The sequence below is a fragment of the Dendrobates tinctorius genome, unplaced genomic scaffold (assembly GCF_039654945.1).
Source record: "Dendrobates tinctorius isolate UK_male_01 unplaced genomic scaffold, ASM3965494v1 ptg000011l, whole genome shotgun sequence".
Classification (NCBI taxonomy): domain Eukaryota; kingdom Metazoa; phylum Chordata; class Amphibia; order Anura; family Dendrobatidae; genus Dendrobates; species Dendrobates tinctorius.
The window spans coordinates 9,615,191-9,639,595 of NW_027361679.1; the positions used below are offsets into that span (position 1 = coordinate 9,615,191).

The window sequence follows — 24,405 nt, forward strand, 5'->3', positions numbered from 1 at the left end:
GGTTTCATGAAAAACAAACTGTTGAAACTTGTCTTAAAAATAAGTTTCTTTCTAGTTTCACCAGTTTGTTTTTTGTGAAACAAGATGCTAGTTGTTAAAAATCGAGTTATTACAGTAGGCCTTGGTATGACTATACTAGGCCGTGGTATTTCACATATTACTATACTACTAGCCCCAAGGCCTACTATACTCATATTTGAAATACCACGGCCTAGTGTAGTCATTACAAGGCCTAGTGTAATAACTCTAGTTTTACCAACTAGAATCTTGTTTCATGAAAAACAAACTGTTGAAACTTGTCAAGTTTCACCAGTTTGTTTTTCGTGAAACAAGATCCTAGTTGGCAAAAATCGAGTAGGCCTTGGTATGACTATACTAGGCCGTGGTATTTCACATATGACTATACTAGTAGGCCCAAGGCCTACTATACTCATATTTGAAATACCACGGCCTAGTATAGTCATTCCAAGGCCTAGTGTAATAACTTGTAAGTTGGAATGGAGCAGATTACATTCATCCACTCAATGCTGACTTGTATTCCCCATGGACTTTCATTGGGGTTGGGTTTTGAGGGTTGTATTTTGAGAAAATCACATACTTTTTTTTCAACTAGTTGCACAATTTTCTCTTGAAAAAAATTGGTTTCCTGATTCATGGCCTGCAGCTTTGCTCGTTCTAATATATTTCACGCAGACTAGCAATGGTGCTTTTTAACTCATATGTGTATTTACCTGCCCAGGTGTGTGAACATCAAAAAATTCAGTTATACCTGGGAAGTTTTTTATTTAATTGGAGTTTAAAAAATATAGTGCACTCAGTAATGGTATCAAATAAGGTTTTTTATTACCATAAACAAACAAAAACATTACACCATTTCATCTTGCCAGTGCACCCGTCCTACATCAGAAATAAAGTAGGCCGCAAATTGGTCCCTCATTTGGCCAACTTCAACGGATGACCTGAGAGTGTGCTGAGTGAATTCAGGCAATGGGTTAGGAGCATCATCGTCCAGTTCAAAGGTCGGGTGCTCTTTAGCCATCACAAAGTTATGTAGAACCACACAGGCCTTCACCACCTCATCGACTGTTTCAAGTTTAAGATTAATGGCCGTGCCCAGAATTCGCCATCTGGAGACAAGAATCCCAAAAGCACACTCGACAGTTCTTCTGGCCCTGGTCAGCCTGTAATTAAATATTTTTTTGGTGTGGTCCAAGTCCCGGCTGGAGTAGGGTTTCAGTAAGTTTCCGCACATTTGAAAAGCCTCATCGCCAACCATTACAAAGGGCAGTGGCGGAGCTTCAGTGTGAGGAAGAGGCCGTGGCATAGGGAAATTAAATTGGTTGCCATACAACCTCCGGCCCATGTCTGAGTTTTTAAAAGCCTGTGAGTCATTACCACGGCCAAATGCTCCAATGTCCACTGCTACAAACATACATCCGGCATCCGCAATCGCAATGAGTACTATTGAAAAGTACTTTTTGTAATTATAGTACTCAGATCCCGTTCTTTGGGGTTTGATGATCCGTATGTGTTTACCATCAACAGCTCCCAAACAGTTGGGAAAATTGCATACTGTCCAGAATTTGTCAGCAATTTCCATCCACTTTTCAGCGGTGGGCAGGGGCATAAATTCTGGACAAAGAACATTCCAGAGAGCCCGGCAGGTGTCAGCAACAATTCCAGACAAGGTAGAGATTCCAATACGGTACTGGAAGTGTAGTGAAGATAGGGTTTCTCCAGTCGCCAGGAATCTGTGAAAAGACAAAGAAGTAAAATTAATATTTATGTATATTATTTTAAAAAACTATAAAATAAAATATTAGTACATTCACGAAAACTAATTACCCAAGGTTTTGAATACTAAATTTAAAAAAAAAACATCAGACCGCACCCCTTGGTTTTTAAAACATACCGTAATGTCACCAGTAGCCGTTCCTCAGGAGGAATCACACGACGGAGCTGTGTGTCCTGTCTCCGGATGGATTGTTGGACACGAGCAAGCAAATCCATGAAACTTTCGTGGGACATCCGGATATAATCTGTAAATTTCTCCGGGTTTGACTGGAGCTCGCTGTAGAGGGTGTGGTATGCCCCACGGCTCTCCCGGAGTTCAACAATCGGATGTATCCACATACGCCGCCGTCTTCGCTGCCTCTCTCTCTTCCTTTGTTCATGGCAAGCAACTGCATACGCCTGAGCCATCGCGATGTCCAAATCCAAGTTGAAGTGAAAACTCTTCCAGCGCAGATCCATGGTCACGAGAAGAATCAAGCAAATGTGAAGAATACTGTAGACAGGGTCTATATATTAACATACCACACCCACAATGAAGTCCCATTGGTCTTGTGTGTTGTTGAATGGTTGTTTTTTCTTTTTTGTGGGGTTTTTCCAAAATCTGTAAAAAAACGCAAACGCACAAAAAACGCATACAAACGCGCAAAAACGCTGCGTTTTTTTCCTGCATGCGCATAAAAATGCTTGAAAAAAACGCAGCGTTTGTATGCATTTGTATGCGTTTTTTCAATGCGTTTTTTTGCGGGAAAAACGCGCTGCAAAAAAAAGCAAGTGTGAAACTAGCCTTAGTTAGGGAAAAATAATAAAATAAAAAATTTATTTATTTCCATTTTCCCATTAGGGTTAGGGTTGGGGTTAGTGTTAGGGTTTGGGCTATAGCTAGAGTTAGGGTTGGGGCTATAGTTAGGGTTGGGGATAAATTTAGGGTTAGGGTTGGGGCTAAAGTTAGGGTTAGGGTTGGGGCTAAAGTTAGGATTACGGTTATGATTGGGATTAGAGTTTGGAGTTTGTTAGGTTTAGGTTTGTGGTTAGGGTAATGGTTAAGGTTGGGATAAGGGTTAGGGTTGTGTTGGGGTTAGGGTTGGAGTTAGAATTGGGGGGTTTCCACTGTTTAAGCACATCATGGGCTCTCCAAACTTGACATGGCGTCTGATCTCAATTCCAGCCAATTTTGCATTGAAAAGCTCCTTCTCTTCCAAGCTCTACCATGCACCCAAACAATGGTTTACCCCCACATATGGGGTATCAGCATATTCAGGACAAATTGCACAACAACCTTTGGAGTCCAATTTCTCCTATTACCCTTGGGAAAATAAAAATTTGAGAGCAAAAATTTCATTTTTTAGGAAAAAATATGATTTTTTATATTTACGGCTCTGCATTATAAACTTCTGTGAAGCACTTGGGGGTTCAAAGTGCTCACCACGCATCTTAGGGGGTCTACTTTCCAAAATGGTGTAACTTGTGGGGTTTTTTCAATGTTTAGGCACATCAGGGGCTTTCCAAATGCGACATGGCGTCTGATCTTAATTCCAGCCAATTTTGCATTGAAAAGTCAAACGGCGCTCCTTCCCTTCTGAGCTCTGTCATGTGTCCAAACAGTGGTTTTACCTGCATATATAGGATATCAGCATACTCAGGACAAGCTGTACAATAACTTTTGGGGTCCAATTTCTCCTGTTACCCTTGATAAAATGAAACAAATTGGATCTGAAGTAAATGTTTTGTGAAAAAAGTTAAATATTATTTTTTTTTAAACATTCTAAAAATTCCTGTGAAGCATGTAAAGGGTTAATAAACTTCTTGAATGTGGGTTTGAGCATCTTGAGGGGTGCAGTTTTTAGAATGGTGTGACTTTTGGGTATTTTCTATCATATAGATGCCTCAAAGTGACTTCAAATTTGATGTGGTTCCTAAAAAAAAATGGTGTTGTAAAAATTAGAAATTGCTGGTCAACTTTTAAGCCTTATAACTTCCTAACAAAAAAAATTTGGTTCCAAAACTGTGCAGATGAAAGTAGACATGTGGGAAATGTTATTTATTAAGTATTTTGTGTGACATATCTCTGTGATTTAAATGCATGAAAATTCAAAGTTGGGAAATTGCAAAATTTTCAAAATTTTCACCAAATTTCCATTTTTTTCACAAATAAACGCAAGTCATCTCAAAGAAATTTTACCACTATCATGAAGTACAATAAGTCACGAGAAAATAAAATCAGAATCACCAGGATCCATGGAAGCATTTCAGAGTTACTACCTCATAAAGGGACAGTGGTCAGAATTGTAAAAATTGTTCTGGTCATTAACATGCAAACCACCCTGGGGGGGTAAAGGGGTTAAAGCTGCAGCTCCATATGGTTGTGTCTTCTTGTGCTATGGGCACCTCACTCTTTCTCCCCCTCCCCATAGAGGATATTATAAGGTGGAACCTGGCACCTTGCTGTTTTGACGAATTTGAGAAGTTATTTCTGGTGCATGGTAAGTTCAGGAAGCAGGGTAAGGGAAGAAGTGAATCATAAGCATATTTCTGTAAGATATACAGTGGGGAAAAAAAGTATTTAGTCAGTCAGCAATAGTGCAAGTTTCACCACTTAAAAAGATGAGAGGCGTCTGTAATTTACATCATAGGTAGACCTCAACTATGGGAGACAAACTGAGAAAAAAAAATACAGAAAATCACATTGTCTGTTTTTTTTTCATTTTATTTGCATATTATGGTGGAAAATAAGTATTTGGTCAGAAACAAAATTTCATCTCAATACTTTGTGATATATCCTTTGTTGGCAATGACAGAGGTCAAACGTTTTCTGTAAGTCTTCACAAGGTTGCCACACACTGTTGTTGGTATGTTGGCCCATTCCTCCATGCAGATCTCCTCTAGAGCAGTGATGTTTTTGGCTTTTCGCTTGGCAACACGGACTTTCAACTCCCTCCAAAGGTTTTCTATAGGGTTGAGATCTGGAGACTGGCTAGGCCACTCCAGGACCTTGAAATGCTTCTTACGAAGCCACTCCTTCGTTGCCCTGGCGGTGTGCTTTGGATCATTGTCATGTTGAAAGACCCAGCCACGTTTCATCTTCAATGCCCTTGCTGATGGAAGGAGGTTTGCACTCAAAATCTCACGATACATGGCCCCATTCATTCTTTCATGTACCCGAATCAGTCGTCCTGGCCCCTTTGCAGAGAAACAGCCCCAAAGCATGATGTTTCCACCACCATGCTTTACAGTAGGTATGGTGTTTGATGGATGCAACTCAGTATTCTTTTTCCTCCAAACACGACAAGTTGTGTTTCTACCAAACAGTTCCAGTTTGGTTTCATCAGACCATAGGACGTTCTCCCAAAACTCCTCTGGATCATCCAAATGCTCTCTAGCAAACTTCAGACGGGCCCGGACATGTACAGGCTTAAGCAGTGGGACACGTCTGGCACTGCAGGATCTGAGTCCATGGTGGCGTAGTGTGTTACTTATGGTAGGCCTTGTTACATTGGTCCCAGCTCTCTGCAGTTCATTCACTAGGTCCCCAAGCGTGGTTCTGGGATTTTTGCTCACCGTTCTTGTGATCATTCTGACCCCACGGGGTGGGATTTTGCGTGGAGCACCAGATCGAGGGAGATTATCTGTGGCCTTGTATGTCTTCCATTTTCTAATTATTGCTCCCACAGTTGATTTCTTCACTCCAAGCTGGTTGGCTATTGCAGATTCAGTCTTCCCAGCCTGGTGCAGGGCTACAATTTTGTTTCTGGTGTCCTTTGACAGCTCTTTGGTCTTCACCATAGTGGAGTTTGGAGTCAGACTGTTTGAGGGTGTGCACAGGTGTCTTTTTATACTGATAACAAGTTTAAACAGGTGCCATTACTACAGGTAATGAGTGGAAGAAAGAGGAGACTCTTAAAGAAGAAGTTACAGGTCTGTGAGAGCCAGAAATCTTGATTGCTTGTTTCTGACCAAATACTTATTTTCCACCATAATATGCAAATAAAATGAAAAAAAAACAGACAATGTGATTTTCTGGATTTTTTTTTCTCAGTTTGTCTCCCATAGTTGAGGTCTACCTATGATGTAAATTACAGATGCCTCTCATCTTTTTAAGTGGTGGAACTTGCACTATTGCTGACTGACTAAATACTTTTTTTCCCCACTGTATTACAAAGTTTATTATATTCAACTGTATCATTGATTTATGCAAAGTATTTTGAAACAACAGTGACTATCTAAGATTTATTTTCCATGGCTAAATAGAATTATGCATCTGTTTAATAAAACCTTGGAACCGCAAAATGTACACACCTTGCAGGAAGTCTTGTTCTGTTCTCTGACTATGATTCTGTCACTATAACGTACAATTTACTGTACATGTCTCATTATGAGAAATTGCAAAACAAAATTATACTGTGTTGCCTTGTCCATTACATATTTTCTATTATTCATATGGTGACTTTCCAGACTAAAGGTCAGTATGCGAACAGCGCTGCTCTTTAGATATGCAATTGTATGTGTTGTTGATCTCACTTTTTCATCTGTACACGTTATAATTATTTTACCTTTCTTTAAATGATATAGATTAAGGATCGGATTGAAGAGCCATACAAGCGTCAAAACTCTTCTGTATTTTCATCAGCAACAGAGAGGCTGAGCACCCAAATAACTGTAAAGGTAGGGTATTTCCATTACAACCATTTACTCACATCATTTACATCGGTTTATGTCATATTATTTTATTAGTTATCATTAATGGACAGTTAAAGTGTTCACTACCCATAAACCTCTTCGTAAATGGAACCTGTCACCTTGAGAAATGCTATTTACCTGCTGATATGGAGTTAATCAAGGCTGCCTTACTGAAAGTATTACTACAAGGATAAAATGAACTCATTTACAACTAAGGAGCTATTGTCTTTCCTCATAGGGGGCATGTACATAGAAGTTACGTGTCATCTGTAAGCATGCGCCAGAACTTCTATTGACAAAAAATAGAAAAGTTGTATATCGGCTCACCAACTGTTGAAAATTGCCTTGAATCAATTTGCGATGCACGGGGGCTCCAGACCAACTACTAGGTGTAGATAGAGCAGCAAAATGGAAAAATCCAGCATTCACAGGAAACAAGGTTAGTATATTAATACATTATTTTATTAGCAACATAGGTAAAGAAGAAAAAAAATAAAAATCAGAACATGCAAAGAGAATAAAAGGATACAGGGCAATGCATTTCAAACATAACCGCTCTTAGTCAGGACTAAGAGCTGTTATGCTCGAAGCACGTAAATCCTTGTCCTTTCATTCTTTTTGTTTGTTCTGATTTTTAATTTTTCTCTTTTTTAACTATGTTGCTAATAAAATGATGTTTTAATATATTTACCTAGTTTCCTGCGGATTCTGGATTTTTCCATTTTGCTGCTTCTTCTATTGACAGCTTGTACTGCAGTGCAAAAATTATTATTTTTCTTGCATATCTGTTTTAGTAGTCAAATTTTACATCTGTAAATATCACAACAGTAAAGCACTGATGTAAGTGCTGGCTTTTTGGTATTTTATCTACATAGCACTCATTATATTTAAATTTATGGGAAAGGAGTTGAATTTTGTTAAAAAAAAGATAACTTTTTTTTTTAAATTTAGACATTGAACTACTCATGCCTGTTCTGCACTCCTGTTTTACTAGTCAAGTTTGGCAACCATACACACCATTTTTCTACTATGGCCCACTGCCACATTTTGATTTCAGTACATGTATCTACCTACTTAGCATTTCTTTTTAGGTCCCTTTTGGCAATGGTTGAATAATTGGAAATGAAAAGATTGTTACTAGTTAATTATAATGTACAAAATGTATGGTAAAAATGGCAATTGAAAAGGTAGTGTAAAAAAACAAAAAAAAACAACATACTATGGCTAACAATGTGGGAGCCACCAGTGGCAGCAGACACATCACCCCCACCACCACTGGCACCAGCTCTATAGGAAATACTACCAAACCCAAGCCATAAGTAGCCTAATTTGGCTATGGCAATCATATTGGTGGTGGTATGGCAGTAACTTGTGTGCCTCCTTAGCGCCACCCTACTCATCATGGTCACCATGTGGCATCTCCTTGCATCAGGTCAACTTACTGAGATTTGCTTCTTGCAGCACTCCTCTGCTGAGCTGCAACAGCATGGTTTTTCCATTTGGTCAGGGGGAGTGGTCGATAGCTCTGCAGAAATTTAACCTTGCTGTGTCCTGCAGAGATCTGGCCCCCTGGCTGATCTCATGCCACCAAGCATTATATTAGGAAATTCCTCCCATCACTCCTTGCTTGTAGTCCATGTTCATGCTCATCCCTGTATTCGCATCCTCTTACCAACCCAACTAGTTTTCCCATCCTGCCTGACCTCTCTGCTCTTGACCTCAGCTATACCTTCTGATTCTGTGCTGCCTGCCCCGACCTTGGACCTCATGCCCTCCTGTTCCTTGTGCTCAAGCCTCTGACCATGCAGTCAGCTGCTACAGACCTGAGTCTGAGTACTATACTGGACTGGTATATGACGGCTACCTGCGGCCAAGCCTAACCTCATCACCAGAGGCTCTAGTGAAAACCAGGTAGTTGCTTAGTCATGCCCCTCCAGGGTGAGCCCGGCCCTTGGTGCCGTGGATCCACACCCGCAGGTGTTACAGGATGTTCGAGCCATGGATCCCACTGATACTTTTGAACCCAGGGACCCAAAGTACAAGTGCTATTCGAGAAAATCTGCTCTCATCATGGCATCAAGACCAGTTGATGCAGGCCATCAGTATGGTGGTAACTCAGCTGCAGGGTCTGTCCACCACTATGTCCACTGCAAACGTGCAAATGTCTGTCCAGTCACGTCCGGACCATCAACCTCTACGAGGTATGCGCCTGTTGGTTTGGTTTCCGGTAGAATGGCTAAGCTCCAGCTTCCACTCCAATTCTGGTTTGATGGAGACCCTAAAGAGAGCTGCAGTTTCATTAACCAATGTAAGATTCATTTTACACTCCACAGTCATCACTTTCCAGCAGACAAGACTAAGATAGCATTTATGATTTCTTTGCTGTCTGGTTATGCCCTGACCTGGGCAAATTCTATTTGGGAGCATGGTGGTGCTTAGACCTGTAATGTTTAAAAGCTCCTGAAGATGTTCCTTGCGGTTTTTGCGGTTCCAGGCTATACCTCCTCTGCTGCCTTGTCTCTACTGAATCTAAGGTAAAGCACGGATTCCGTTGCCCAGTATGCCTTATGCTTCTGCACCTTTGTGGTGGAGTGACTTGAAAATAAGAAATTGTTGTGACAACCTTCTGGCATGGTCTCTCCTGCCAAATTAAGGATGAGCTGACGGACATCATGATACACCTGGCCACCAGGATTGAGCTCCGCTTCCATAAGCAAGCTATGGAACAAGCTACAGCATCTCCAGAGGACTCCCCCAGACTGGCTCCAAATCTTGGACTGGTTTGCCACTGCAATTGTCACCACCGACTTCTGAATCAATCCAGGTTGAGCACACCATGCTTTCTGTACAAGAACAACAGCAGAGGCACAGAAAGAACATTTGTATATATTGTGTAGGCAAGGGACATTTTGTTTACCAGTGCCCAGTCAAATCTGGAAACTCCAGCATCTAGGGTTGGCAAGAGAGACGACCCCAGGTGAGAGTGAATGCTCTCCAAGACTGATGTCTGAAGTTATCTTGACTTGAAGGAGAGATCCCTCAAAGTCCCTGCCCATCTGGATTCCAGCACAGTGGGCCACTTAATTCATCTGGATCTGATCGTCAACTTCAGCTCCCTAGACAACAGCTGGATCATCCTATGACTGTTGCCTCCATACACGGACAACTCCTGGCTGAACCTATTTCTTTCATTACACAGCCAGTTACACTGTGGTTTGATGCACTGCATACCGAGAGGATCTCCTTCTCATGCTATTCAGATCTGTTGTCCCGCAGCTTCCATGGCTGTGTCTACACATGCAGGTTATTGACTGGTCCTCCAATCAGGTACTTCATCTAGGACTGCACTGTGCTTCCAACTGACTGGCCAAGGTTACGCCCATGACTCCGCCTCTTGTGCCTTCAAACCTTGCTTCATTACCCATTCAATATTGTGCCTTTTCAGACATCTTCTGTCAAAAGAAGGCTGAGGTCCTGTCACCCCAAAGACCTTATGGCTGTCCCATCAATCTTTTTCACTACCCTAGGGGCAGGATTATCCCCTATCTCTACCTGAGACTTGAACCATGTCAGAATACATCCAGGAGAACTTAGCCAAGGGATTCATCCATAAATCATGTTCTCCGGACAAAGTCAGCATCTTTTTCGTGACTAAGAAGAATGGTTCTCTATGCCCCCTGCCTTTGATTTCTGAGCTATTTTCACTGAATCCGTGGAGCTAAAATCTTATCTAAATTCGATCTCTGAGGGGATTACAACTTGATTTGTACATGCGACAAATTGAAAACGGCCTTTAATATCTAAGATTCTCATAATACCCTTTGGACTGTGTAATGCAATAGCCGTGTTTCAGGAGTTCTTTAATGATATCTTTTAGGATCTCCTCTATGTTTCCATGTTTGTGTATTTGGATGATATCCTGATATTCTTCCCTGATCTTTTTTTCCACAGGCAGCATGTTCTCCACGTTCTGCAGCGTCTGTGGGAGAACAATTTGCCAAATTGTCCAAATGTGTATTTGAAAAAAATGTCTTGCCTTTCCAAGGCTGCATTGTATCCAATCAAGGTTTTGAAATGTAACCAGAGAAGTTTGCTTCAGTTCTATCATGGCCCCATCATCAGGGTCCACATACCATCCACAGACAATGGGCAGGTGGAACGGGTAAACCAGATCCTCGAGAGCTAGCTTTGCCACTTCATCTCTGTCCGTCAGGATGACTGGGTGTAATCACTCCCCTGGATGGAATTTTCCTACAATAAGCAAGTTGGGGGTCTTCTTCAGCATCTCCATTATACTTGGTATACTCCCAGCATCCTCATCTACATTCTCCTATGTCTACTTCTTCTGGGGGTTCCAGCAACTGATGCCTCGTACGGCGACTTCCTACAGATCTGGCAGTGGATGCAGGCTTCTCTCCTTAAGGGAGTGTCTCGGATGAGGAGTCATGCCGACAAGAAGAGAGCTTTGCTGCCTCTGTATCAACCTTTAGATAGTTTGGTTGTCATTCTGGAATATTCTCCTGAAGGTGCCCTCGTACAAGTTTGTTCCCTGCTACCTTGGTCCATGCAAAGTTCTCAGACTTCAGTTCCCGGCAATCTATGGATCCCCAATTTCCTCCATGTCACTCTCCTTAAACCGATGGTCCTTAGCCATTTCTCCAAGCCTCTTACTCCGACATCTACACCTTTTCTTGAGGGTCCTTCTGACATGTTTGAGGTAAAGGGCAGCCTGGATTCCAAGGAGGTTCAGGGGAGGACCTTCTATCTAGTTGATTAGAGGTGTTTCGGTCCTGACGAGAGGTCTTGGGAGCATCTACACCCTAGTGATTATTGAGCGGTTTCTTCATCAAGCTGGCCTAAAGAAGAGGGGATACAATCCCCTTATTGAGGTGTTTATACCTTGAGTGTTTTTATAGTCTTTCCAGGGAGCATATGTTTGTTACCTGGGGGCCACCTTTGTTCTCCCACTGTGTTTCCCATTGCTGAGGGCGCACATGAATAATTAAAAATTATAGATTATTGTGGTCACACTCGCCCTCTTGCTGTTGTGCTCTTTCATTCTGACTAAAGACAGGTATGACCTCTTTTAGAGTTCATAGGGATCAACATACCTTATTGGGCTCTATTTTTCCTATGGGTACTATCAACCTGTATTAAATTGGTCTTTATACCATCCTTGATATGGCCTTATTTGGCCTATTTGCGGGTTTAAATGGGGGAAAAACGTGGATGCTGTTATAAGAAAAGCACAACAGAGGATGTTCTTCCTGCGTCAGCTGAAAAGATATGGTTTGTCTAAGAATCTGCTGATCTTATTCTTTAATGCTGTCATCAGATCTGTGATTTGTTCCTGTCTGATAGTCTGGTATGGGGGAGCCACTGCGCATGACAAACTCCGCTTACAAAGGACTTTCAGAACAGCAGAGAGAATTATAGGTTCCCCCCTGCCTAAAATCCAGGATCTTTATGATAAGAGTATTCGATCCCACGCATTGAAAATTTCATCCGATCCCTCTCACCCGGGACACTCCTCATTCCAACTACTCCCTTCAGGACGTCGCTTCAGTGTCCCCAAATGCAGCACCAACCGCCATATGAACAGCTTCTATCCACTCTCTGTTCAACAATTAAATCGTCATGTGTAGACTATATACTGTATCTGTCTTGTTAGATGTTACTTGTTGTATCTGTTGTTATATATTATGTTGCCTCTTTGCCACAAAGAATTCCTTGTATATATGTAATATGTACTTGGCGATAATAAATTTGATTTGATTGATTTTAATTTCTTTCTAATTATGTTTGCTAGGGATTTTTGTGGTGCAATATGACTGCCATATGTCTGGTCATGGTGCCGGACTACATGCTATCAATTTTTTTGTTTTTTTGGTGCCTGTCTGTGACTGAGACCCAGATGATGTTATAGTACACATCTTTTTGGAATTTGTGCTTGTATAAGCACAATTGACCATAACCATAACACTGGGGTTCCCTTTATTGGGGACTCTCTATCATCCCATCTATGCTCCTATGGGGCTCGTAATTGGTTATTTCCAATTAAATAGCTCAATTTTCAAAGTGAGTACCATTCGTATATATTTTTTTATTTAGTTTTTTGTTTTGTACATTATCACCATCTGGACCTCTGGACTGTTAGACTACTCTCCATACATGTCATTATTACACTGTTATTTGGAAGTCTGTCTGTCACAGTCACGTGTGTCTGGACGCAGCGAGTACCACAAGGCGCACCCATAAGACACCCGTGACCTTGGATATAGCGCCTCCAGTGGGGCAAATTTAAATAATAAAACGTGCAGCTGGATACGCTGCCTCCAACTGGCGAATTTAGGTATTACACGTTATACATACAGTAGTCTGGAAACCCTGCCTCCAGTAAGGTAAATTTAAATAATAAAGGGGGAACCTGGGTAACATTAACAATGGTGGGCCCTGCAATAGGGAATAGGGAAGTGGAGACCTCCTGAACTCCCCTGAACCAGTGTCCCTGCACTCCTAACGTTCCCTATGCCGGTTCCACACCGGGCGACGCACAGGAACCTAAAAACCCTAGCTCGCCCTGAACCTAAGCCCTCACTAGGGAATTGGTCGGTGCGGAAACTAATCCCACCACTGCACTAAACACACATGAGGGAAAATGACAATACAGGGGAAACACCACTTAGCTTTGCTCTGTTGCGTACGCTCCTAGCAACAGAGCCCACCACCTGTATCTTCTCCTCCACCCGGATCCATCACCATAACTGGATCCTTCACCACAGTGCAGCCTTGGAGCAGAGTCCACCACCAGTTGCAGCTGCCCAGTAAACAGAATCCCCAAGATAAGTCCAGCTTCTGCCAAAAAGTCCAGCATGCTTGAGTCCAGTTTTCAGCAACCAAGTCCAGCATGCTGAGTGCAACTCTCACCATCATCGCCACTCCACCAAGCCATGCAAGCACCTCCTGCTGACACCGTAAACTGAGACTCCACCACGCCATGCCAGCCCTTCCTGCAGACCACATAGCTGCCACTCGTCCCCTCTGGCTTGGCTGCGCAGGACTCATGTTCAGCTCCTTCTTTCACCCAGGCTTCCTTGTGAATGACTAACACACAATATCACCAACAGTGATTGAACACACCTGGCTCTCTTTTATAGAGCCTCACACCTGAATTATAATTACGTGCACTAAACCAAAGAAACTGAAGTGCACTACCACTCACCACCACTGGAGCAACTTAGAATGAACGACACCACGTGTAATAATTCTAATGGCCACCGGGGGCAATCACATCACTTTGGCACCTAGCCAAAGGAAAAAAAGTTCACTTATCCATTTAAACTGTCAGATCCACGCTGGATCATGACACTGGCGTTGTCCAGTCAGTTATGAGTGGATGTCCTTTGGCCTATATCTTTGACTAATTATAGTAATTTTTAGTGTTCTGTACTGGCGTCTGTGGGGACTAGCTGCATGTTTGGTATCTGGATGATTTTTCCAACTACCGCCCACTTGGCTAACTATTAGAGCAACAGAGCTGTGAGTAAGATAGCGGGTGCTTGGTCTTTTTTTTTACTATAAGCACCTGCGCAGTGGCCACTGCCCTTATGATTTATTACTATAGCAATTGAGCCGTGAACTCTCTGAGGCTTAGTTGGACATACTACGATTTTATACGTCTGTGCACTAATGATACTGAGCTCTTTTTCTCTTTTTACCTGCTATGTGCATGTACACAATTAGCTGCTATAGCAGAATGAGACATTAGCTACCATTGTTATATATATATTTTTTGTCTCTATCAGAGCCTTTTTTGTAGCGCTTAAATTCCGTTTACTTGGGTTATCATAAGCGTGTGTACAGTAACGCCCGTCTTCCTCCTATTTAAGTGACTATTGCAACAATTGAGTTGTTAACCATCTATGGTCCTGTTGGTCTTACTATTGTAAATGTTTGTGCATTAATGAATATTGAGTTTTTACTCTTTTCATTTTGTGATGTGTGCTTACACAACTAGCTTCTACAGCAGTAGTACTGATAATCACACAATTTCCATTCTTGTCCTCCTTTTTTGACTATGAGTGCCTGTACAGCAGTAACTGGTTTTTGTCTATCTAGTTGATCACTATAAGCAACTGATCTGTAAGTTCTCTAGGATCGCGCTTATCTAGCCTACCTGGCTGATTTTAAACATCTGCGCAGTAGCGCTCGATTCTCGCCTATATAATTGATTATTATTGAGCGGCTAATTATTTATGGTCCAGCTTGCTTTATTATTATAAGTTCTTGTGCATTAATGATAGAGTTCTTACTCTCTTTTTGTGCCTACTAAATAGCTGCTGCAGCAGCAGAACTGATAATAGGATAACGTCCAATCATGTCCTTCCTTTGACTACAAGCACCTGCGCAGTAAAAAACGATCTCCTTTCGTTTAGTTGATCGCTATAGCAACCGATTGGTAAACTCTTTAGGATCATGCCGGGTATGTGACTCTAAGTGCCTGCGCAGTAGCGATGTTGATCTCCTTCACTTCCTGTATCTACTGCGCACGTCTGGACTCTAAGTGTCTGCGCAGTAGTGATTTTAATCTCCTTCACCTCCTGTATCTATGGCGCGCATCTGGGCTCTCAGACGCCGGCGCCTGCACAATCCACACACTCTAGTACTCTCTGTTAAGTCACACGCCAGCGTCATGGGCAGACAATTATAGTTATGGAGCACTGGCTGGCCGTCGGTCTTCAGGTGTATCCTGATATCAATCTCGCTATGGTATGGTAGCAGGCGCAGCTGTTCCCCACTCAATAATCAGGTAACCATATATATTGACACAGCTGACTGACAGGTGGTACCCCTGACAAAGCCACCTAGAGTGGCGACACGCGTCGGGTCCTTCTTTCTGCCTGCTCCACTCCACATGGGTTTTGTATTTTGCTGATATTCATGTGTGTCAACTATTGAGGGTGGTCACAAGAATTTCTTAGTGTATTTAACCCCCTCTAGCCCCTATTGGCTTGGATAATTTTGGCCATTCATTTACTGTTTATATGCTTAACTCTAGGCTGTGGTACCATTATAGGAATTCTATTTAGTTTGTATTACACTGTTTCCCTTGTACCCCAGTTGGTCAAGATACTCTTGGGGCTATGCTATTTGTGTATTGTGCCTCATGTTATCAGATTTTACTCTCCTTCTTGGGTTAGCCATTCATTTTCTATTTTTGATCATGTATTGTTGTCCTTTTTGACTCATGTATGGTTTATCACTCCCATTTGTGGGTTTACATACCTTTCTATTGTCATCATGTTTACATGGACCTAGGGTTATAGACACTATTCCCGGTGGGGTTGTGTGTGTTTGCAGGTGGGTTGCTCTATTACGAGCATAGTGCAATTTTCTGTATGTGTCACATGTGTGACCATTTTTAATGCTTTTATATTTTCAGTGTCTGTTTTCTGTGTTCAATAAAATGAGTATTGTATATGTTACTTCCTATCTAGGGTGATCCCCTGTTTGTGGCCTATTTCTTTTCTCTTCTTTGATAATCATATGTAGCATTATAGGTCTAGGTTGGATCTCTTTAAATTGTTTGGAGGTGCCCCCGTTTTTTTGTCTTCTACTTACTATGATTACCACACAGCATTTCCTAGCGTCAGGTCGCTTGCTGAGGTTTGCGTCTTGCAGCACTCCTCTGCACCACTGCTACATCATGGTGTTTCCATTTGGTCTTGGGGTCGTGTGGCTGGTCTCTTCAGGAATTTAACCCTGATGTGTCCTGCAGAGATTTGGCTCCCTGGCCTACCTCATGTGAGAAGGCATTATATTAGGAAGCTCTTCCCATCACTCCTTGCCCGAGCATTTGGTTCCTACCTTGTAGTCCAGGTTCATGCTAGTCCCTATATTCTGTTTCCTGTTACTGACCTAGCTAGTTTTCCCATCATACCTGACCTCTCTGCTACTGACCTCATCTATACCTTCTGAACATGTGCTGCTTGCGCCGACCATGGACAGTATAACCACTTTTTGGCTGTGCTTTCCTCTACTGTGTACCTGTTCCTCTGACTCTCTGCTCAGCTGCTGAAGTTCCGTGTGCTGCCCTGGAGTAATACCTGGCGACTACTTGTGGCCAAGTTTATCCTCACCATCACAGGCTCTAGCGATAACCAGGAAGTCGCTTAGTCACGCCCCTTCATGTGAACCTGACCCCTGCCGTGTTACAGGTGGAAATAGAACAGAGGTTGTTATGGAAAACATGGCACAATATATGTCTTAGTCATAGCAGGATGGTGTTACCTCTGACAGTATTCTACACAGAATGGTCTGCCTCATCACAAATAATTAAGAGGGATAATATTTGGACCAGTTTTAATAAAAAGAAAACCATAAAGTCTGTCAGTGACCTATTTTATTGAACAGATTGGTGGTTATTACTGGATTACCATCTATTTCTATGGAGTTCATTTTGATATTACTAAGAGATTGAAAGGGGTTAGATACAATTCTACTAGATTTCAGTGTGTTATATACATCTTTTCACGGCAATTGGGGTACCTATGATTCAGATCAAATGTATTTGTCGCAAACCAAATTTTTGGAATGATTTACTAAACCTGGTGAATTTGTATTTCAAAAGGTTTGTTCCTCTCTAGCAAACACCAAGTATGTTTTAAACACTAATGGGGAACCTAGCAGATGATACAGTATTTGCTGCATGATCCACAGGCAGCATGCCTCAAACATTGATGATTTCAGCCATATATGTTTAACTCTGCAATGCTGTAGCATTTCAGAGAAAAACATTCAGCCACAGTCGTACAGGCGTGTCCCTGGCGGCTTATTCCCACCCTCTCCCTTGTAGTGACAGGTCACACCCTGCTGGAGAGGACCTAAAACATGTTGCTTCTAAATCGGGCAGCATGTATCCGCTGTCAATTTCCTATTAATTTGCTGTCAGAATTAAGGAACACCAATGGAAAGAAAAAGAAACAGCTGCAAAAAGTGATACATATAGTGAGAAATACACTGCTACTTATGTTCTACTTTTTTGCAAACATATTAAAGGAACCCAGTCATGTAAAAAATACTATTAACCTCCACATATTGGGTTAATCTTCAGGTTATAGCATTCTGAAGCTATGCAGGGCCACCTTTCATTTAGTACCTGGGCAGTGTTACAGCCGCTGCTTACTTTGTACTGAGCAGTGACTGAAACTGCACCAGCTTTGCCTCTATGACTAAAAGCTGGAGGCTGCCAGGAGGAGTAAAGTTAATTTCCTCCCAGCATCTGGGCTTTTAATGTGGCAGTCACACAGCTATTTTCCTGCAGATTAACCCCATATCTACAGATTGTTAGTGGTTTTTTACATGAGTTAATTCTATGGACACCGTTGGCATAGAAAAAAATATTCTACATATGCTAGTGGTCACTTTTAGGTAATAAAATTGCATAAAGTTTCAGCCCACAACCTTCATTCCTTTCATAATTTCAGACCCCTTCCCCATCGCCTTGACATGCAGTGTAATACAAATTATTAATTTTTGTCTTGTGGGAATGTCCCTCCAGCAATGTAGGCTGGAAAGTGAGGTATGTATGTGTAATCAAGTTAGTGCTATCATCATTAGCTCAAGTATCATCACAGCTTCTATCCTGCACCTATTGCCTCTTCATGTGCTCTCTCCCTTTCCTACAGCCTGTTTTTACTGCCCTCATTGAGACTGCATGATTTCCCCTCTGTCCACCTTGTGAAGAACTTGGACTAAAACGACACTATAATCATGTAAAAGATATATAATTGTGATTTGTAAAGCGATTGCCATGTAGCGCTATGTTCCCTAATGGACTGTGATTTTTTTTTTGTGTATGTGTTCCTTTCGGAAAAAGTGTGTGTTGCCCCCGCCATTGGAGTTCTGGAAAATGCAATAAATTAATTCTCAAGCTATAAGCTTAACTAAACTTAAGAAACCGTTTTTTTTTGTTATGCATGAATGTAAGTGAATAAACCAAAATGTACATCCAAGCAAATACATTATGTGAAAAAGTCAGAAATTATCTCTGGCACAGCCATATGCAACAGTTGATAACAATTCTTTGAACTAGCCTGGAGCTAAACATAACTATACAAGTTAATCCTATTTAGACTTTTTCAGAAGAATCGGAAATGACATTTTAGTTCTACTTCTATAAACTCATTTTAATTGTTCTACTTTTCCCCAAGGAACAATTATTCATCGTAAGAAATGCTAGGCCTTGCAGATTGCATTGTTTGGCATGTTGTGCAGTTCTTTCAACACTTTTTATTATAAATAAATGAAAGGTAATACACATCTCTACAAGCTATGTAATAATATGCTTGTGACATCTTTGATTTCAGATGGAAATTTATAGAAGAAAATAATTTATCCTTCTCTTTTTAACAGAAATATTTAGTATTTTCCTATATTCTAACAACTGTCCTTTTAAGTCAAGGGGCGTTTTATTCAGCCATTAATCAATTATAAGTTGTAGGAAAACAAATAAGTTGGTAGCATGACCGTCATCATTGCTTCCTCATGGTGTTAATAATGATTTTCCTGAATGGAACTAAGTGAAAAAAAACAGTATGCATTAATGCAGAGAAGGGAGTCTCTTGCAATATACAGTAAAGTAGGGAGATTTGTCATTCTGAACTGAAAAGCTGGGCCTTTAAAAAGGAAATATGCCTTATAAGTTTACTCCTAATATTAGCTATGCCTAAAGACAACCTTCATAAGCTTTGTCTTTTAATGTTATTGTTAATTCTGGCTGAACTTGGCCCAAATCATTGCCACTCACATTTAAACATTGATGCTGAATATATACATTTCTATATTCAGTTTCGGAGTGGGGTGCCAAGGGACCACCAGTAACCAACTCCAGTGTCTTGTGGACTGATGAGACCAAGATAGAGCTTTTTGGTGAAGCACATCATTCTACTGATTACCGAAAACAGAATGAAGCCTCCAAAATAAAGAACACAGTGCCTACAGTCAAATGTGGTGGAAATTCAAAGATGCTTTGGGTTTGTTTTGATGCCTTTAGTACTAGGCTCCTTGACTATCTTCAAGGCATCATGAAATCTAAAGATTAATAAAGAAATTTGGATCACAATGTAGTGCCCAGTGTCAGAAAGCTGGGTTTGCGTCCTTGGTCATGGGTCTTCCAGCAGGACAATCACCCCAAACATACTTTAAGAAGCACCCAGAAATGAAGGGAAACAAAGCGCTGGAGAGTTCTGACGTGGCCAGGAATGAGTTAGAATCTAAATCCCATTGAATACCTATGGAGAGATCTTAAAATTGATGCTGTGAGACGGTATCCTTCAAATATAAGAGACAAGGAGCAGTATTCAAAAGAAGAGTGGTCCAAATTTCCTGTTGAGAGGTGTTGGAAACTTTTTGGTGGTTAAAGTAAGAGATTGATTGCAGTTGTTTATTGCAAAGTGTGTGCAACCAAAGTTGAGCATGCCAACAGTTTTGTCAAGCCAGTTTTTGGAGTTCTGTGTAAAATGATCACCAATTTGCCTTTTTTTTCTGTTTTTTTTATGTTCAAATACACATAAAGGAAACAAATATGTATAGTACAAAATGTGTAATTTCATTAATTTTCTTGGAGAAATACTTCATTTTCTGGAACAATTTCAAGAGTGCCGACACTCGAATATGACTGTATGTCATAGAAGTACATTCTTGCGTTCTTTAACTGACATCATTCATTAGCATTCTGCCAGCACTGTAGAAGCTAGAGCCTCCTTTACAACACTTCCCATCATGTATTGCATCTGTCATTTTTTGTCAGCGTTTGTATGCGTTTTTAGTGCGTTTTTACCGCGTTTGCGTTTTTTTACAACATTTTTAGGTGGCCCCACACTACCCAAACCATGACTTTACTAACCCTAACCCTGACCCTAACCCTAACCCTAACCCTGACCCTAACCCTTAACCAAATCATACTTAACCCTAACCCAAACCCTAAACCCTAACTAACCCTAACCCTAACCCTAACCCTGACCCTAACCCTAACCCTAACCCTGACCCTAACCCTAACCCTAACCCTGACCCTAACCCTTAACCAAACCATACTTAACCCTAATCCTGACCCTAACCCTGACCCTAACCCTAACCCTAACCCTGACCCTAACCCTAACCCTAACCCTGACCATAACCCTTAACAAAACCATACTTAACCCTAATCCTGACCCTAACCCTGACCCTAACCCTTAACAAAACCATACTTAACCCTAACCCTGACCCTAACCCTAACCCTGACCCTAACCCTAACCCTAACCCTGACCCTAACCCTAACCCTAACCCTGACCCTAACCCTTAACCAAACCATACTTAACCCTAATCCTGACCCTAACCCTGACCCTAATCCTTAACAAAACCATACTTAACCCTAACCCTGACCCTAACCATAACCCTAACCCTAACCCTAACCCTGACCCTAACCCTAACCCTAACCCTGACCCTAACCCTTAACAAAACCATACTTAACCCTAATCCTGACCCTAACCCTGACCCTAACCCTTAACCAAACCATACTTAACCCTAACCCTGACCCAAAACCCAACCCTAACCCTGACCCTGACCCTAACCCTAACCCTAAACCCCCTTAACTAACCCTAACTCTAACCCAAACCCCTAAATTCCATGGTTAAAAAAAAAAAACGCATATGCAAAAAAACGCATACATGAGCATGCCAGTGCGCACATATGCGCATCCATAGGCTATAATGGCCATTTTTAGCGCAAAACGTGCGCATATGTGCGCATGCGCTTTTTTGCAGGGCCAAAAAATGCAACATGCTGCGTCTGGAAAATCCAATCGCACACCCCAAAAAAACGCAGCGCATGAAAATCGCATACATGCGCTTACAAGCGCGCAGGTATGCGCACCCATGTTAAATATAGGGGAAAAAACGCATGCGCACATGTGCGTTTTTTTCCAGCGCTAAAAAACGCAAATGTGAAACCAGCCTAACATAGTTGAAGCCGGGAACCAGTTGGACCTTGGGATGGAACATGTCCTCCCGACGCTGAGCATTGCGGGCCCTATGTCAATCAGCGTTGCCCCCCACAGTGTACATCTCCTGCACATCCTCCTCCTCTTAGGCCTCTATCTTTGAAATGAGCACAATCAGCCACAAGCTGGAAGCACTGCAGCACTGCCTCAGCCAAGCGGCAACAGGCTGTGCTTAAGATAATATGCTTAGGTGACAAACTGCACAATGCTGAAGAGTTGTTGACAATTCTGAAAAAGCAGGCAGATCTGTGGCTGACACCGCTGAACCTACAGCCAGGCATGGTCGTGTGTGACAATGGCCGGAACCTGGTGGAGGCTCTGAGACGAGGCGAGCTCACACATGTACCATGCCTGGCCCATGTGCTTAACCTCATGGTTCAGTGGTTTCTCAAAACCTACTCGGAGCTGCCGGATCGGCTTGTCAAAGTACGCCACCTGTGTGCCCATTATAGAAAGTCAACTACAGTTTCAGCTGCCCTTGCCGTGCTTCAGCAGCATTTGCAGCTTCCGGCTCACTGACTGGTGTGTGATGTCCCCACGCATTAGAAATCTGCACTGCATATGTTGGAAAGGATTTGTGAGCAGAAGAGGGTAGTTTTTGACTACCAGCAACAACAAGGCCATCAGTATTCAGTTCAGACTCCACACATAGAACCTCAGGAGTGGATATGGATGTCAGACCTATGCACCATCCTACAAAACTTTGAGTGCTCCACCAAGATGGTGAGCGGTGATGACGCCATAATTAGCGTCACCAGCCCACTTGTCTGCATTCTGAAAAGCTCTCTGCTCACAATGAAAGAGTATACATTGCAGGCAGAGCATGATGATATGGAGCAAGGAACCGTACAGGGGGGATTACACACAGTCCAGCCTCATGTCATCCCAACATGGATTGGTTGACAATGAGGAAGAGTAGGAGGAGGAAGAACAGGAGGTACTTTCATGAGCTATGGACGGTACTACAAGCACAACTGTCATACTGTCTGTTCAGCGTGGATGGCCTGAGGACAGGTAGGAGGAGGAGGAGGACACCATGGTCAGTCATCCTGTTGGTGAGGACATGGAAGTCTTGCCTGTTAGCAGTCTGGCACGCATGGCAGACTTTATGTTGTGCTGCCTTTCCCGTGACCCTCACATTATCAAAATTTTCCGTGACACTCAATACTGGTTGGTGACACTTCTAGACCTACGCTATAAGAAGAACTTTCAATCTCTTTTTCCAGAGGCAGATAGGTGTACTAAAATGTTGCAGTACCAGAGGGCCATTGTTGCGGAATTACTAAAAAAATTCCCATCTGAAAACACTGGCGGCAGAGGTCACAGTTTGTTGGACAACCAAGGAGTAGAGGCGATAGAGACACAACTCCAATCCAGCAGAAGCACCGGAACACTGGTAAAGTTCTGGGATAGCTTTCTCAGACCCTCCCATAGCCCTGGCCCAGAGTGCGGGGTACTCTCACAAAGAGTGCAAAGTTTTGGAAGATGCTAAGGGAGTACCTTGCTGACCATACCAACGTCCTCTGTGATTCCTCTGTGCCTTTTAATTATTGGGAATTCAAGCTGGACACGTGGCATGAACTGGCTCTCTATGCCAGAGCCTGTTTTTAGTGACCCTGGTGGAATTATAACTGATAAGCGCATCCACCTGTCAACTGAAAATGCTGACAGGCTGACTCTTATAAAAATGAACAAGGCATGGATTGTGCCAGAATTCTCTATACCATCGAATGATAACAGTGAAACATAACCTCCAATACAGTATCTTTTTTTGGGAAGTGTATTCCCATGCACCTCTTCACACCCACACATGGGTATACGCTTCCTGATTTTGGCTATTTGGTGTTATCTTCCTCCTTTTCCTCGTCCTCACCATCCACTACCATTAGATCACCATGGTGACCGTGGTCTGTGATGCAACAGACAACTTATTGTTGTTTTGATGCCCTTTAAATTTTTTCTAACACAGTATGTTGATGTGTACCCCCCCAGGGGGAAATGTTTTTCAGCCCATACACTTAGTATATGGGTATTACAAGAATAGGCGACCCGCTCCTTTAAACTTGGAAAACATTTTTTGGAGGCCATCCTCCATGTCTCTTCCGACACCACCACTAGGACACGTGTTCCGTTATGCAACAGCCACTATACTTTTTTACAAGGGTGTTCATGATGGCCGTAAAAAAATATTTACACAGTAGGTTGATGTGTACCACCTCAGGGGCAAATGTTTGTCAGCCCATACACTTAGTGTGTGGGCATTCCAAGTATAGGAGACCCGCTCCTTAAAACTGGGAAAACATTCATCTTTGGGGGATTGGAGTGTGTGCAAATTTTGGGCAGACCTTGTATTCACTTCATGGGCAAACTTTAGGTGATTTAAAAAATAATAATAATAATGGGAACTTTGGTATCATGGGGCTATCCAGTACGTGGGATCCAAAGTTTATTGGGGTGCATGTAAATTTGGGGCAAGGCAGGCCTTGCATTCAATGCATAATCTAACAGTATGGCAGTGCCAAATGAAAAAAAAAATGGCAACTTTGGTTTCATGTGGACATCCAGGACGTCTGGTCCAAGTGTTATTGGGGTGCGTGTAACTTTGGGACAGGGCAGGCCTTGCATTTAATGCATAGGCTAACAGTATAAAAACTATACCATAAGTTGCACTAAGATCCCTTGATAAATATATGTCATTTTATGTGAAACTTTCAGCGTTTCAGTTGAGAGGTTATTTCCCTTGAAACTTTGTCAGCCTATGTTTATCGGATATTAATATGATTTTGTAAAAGTAGAAACATATTTGTATGTTTTTCTTTGAAGTTGTTAGTTTGTGTTGTCCCTTCTATTCTGCCTTTTCAACTCAGTTATAAACTAGTTCACCAGCTTCTGTATACTAT

The 24,405-nt window shown here is 42.1% G+C and overlaps 1 protein-coding gene across 1 annotated transcript in view; it reads left to right on the forward strand.

Annotated features, from left to right (window-relative positions):
- The window catches only part of STPG2 (sperm tail PG-rich repeat containing 2), an 867,800-nt gene that overhangs the window by 431,921 nt on the left and 411,474 nt on the right, over positions 1 to 24,405 (forward strand). Inside the window, exon 10 of the mRNA XM_073589766.1 lies at positions 6,361 to 6,453. Coding sequence (XP_073445867.1) covers positions 6,361 to 6,453 — 93 coding nt within the window. The remainder of the gene's footprint in view (positions 1 to 6,360; positions 6,454 to 24,405) is intronic.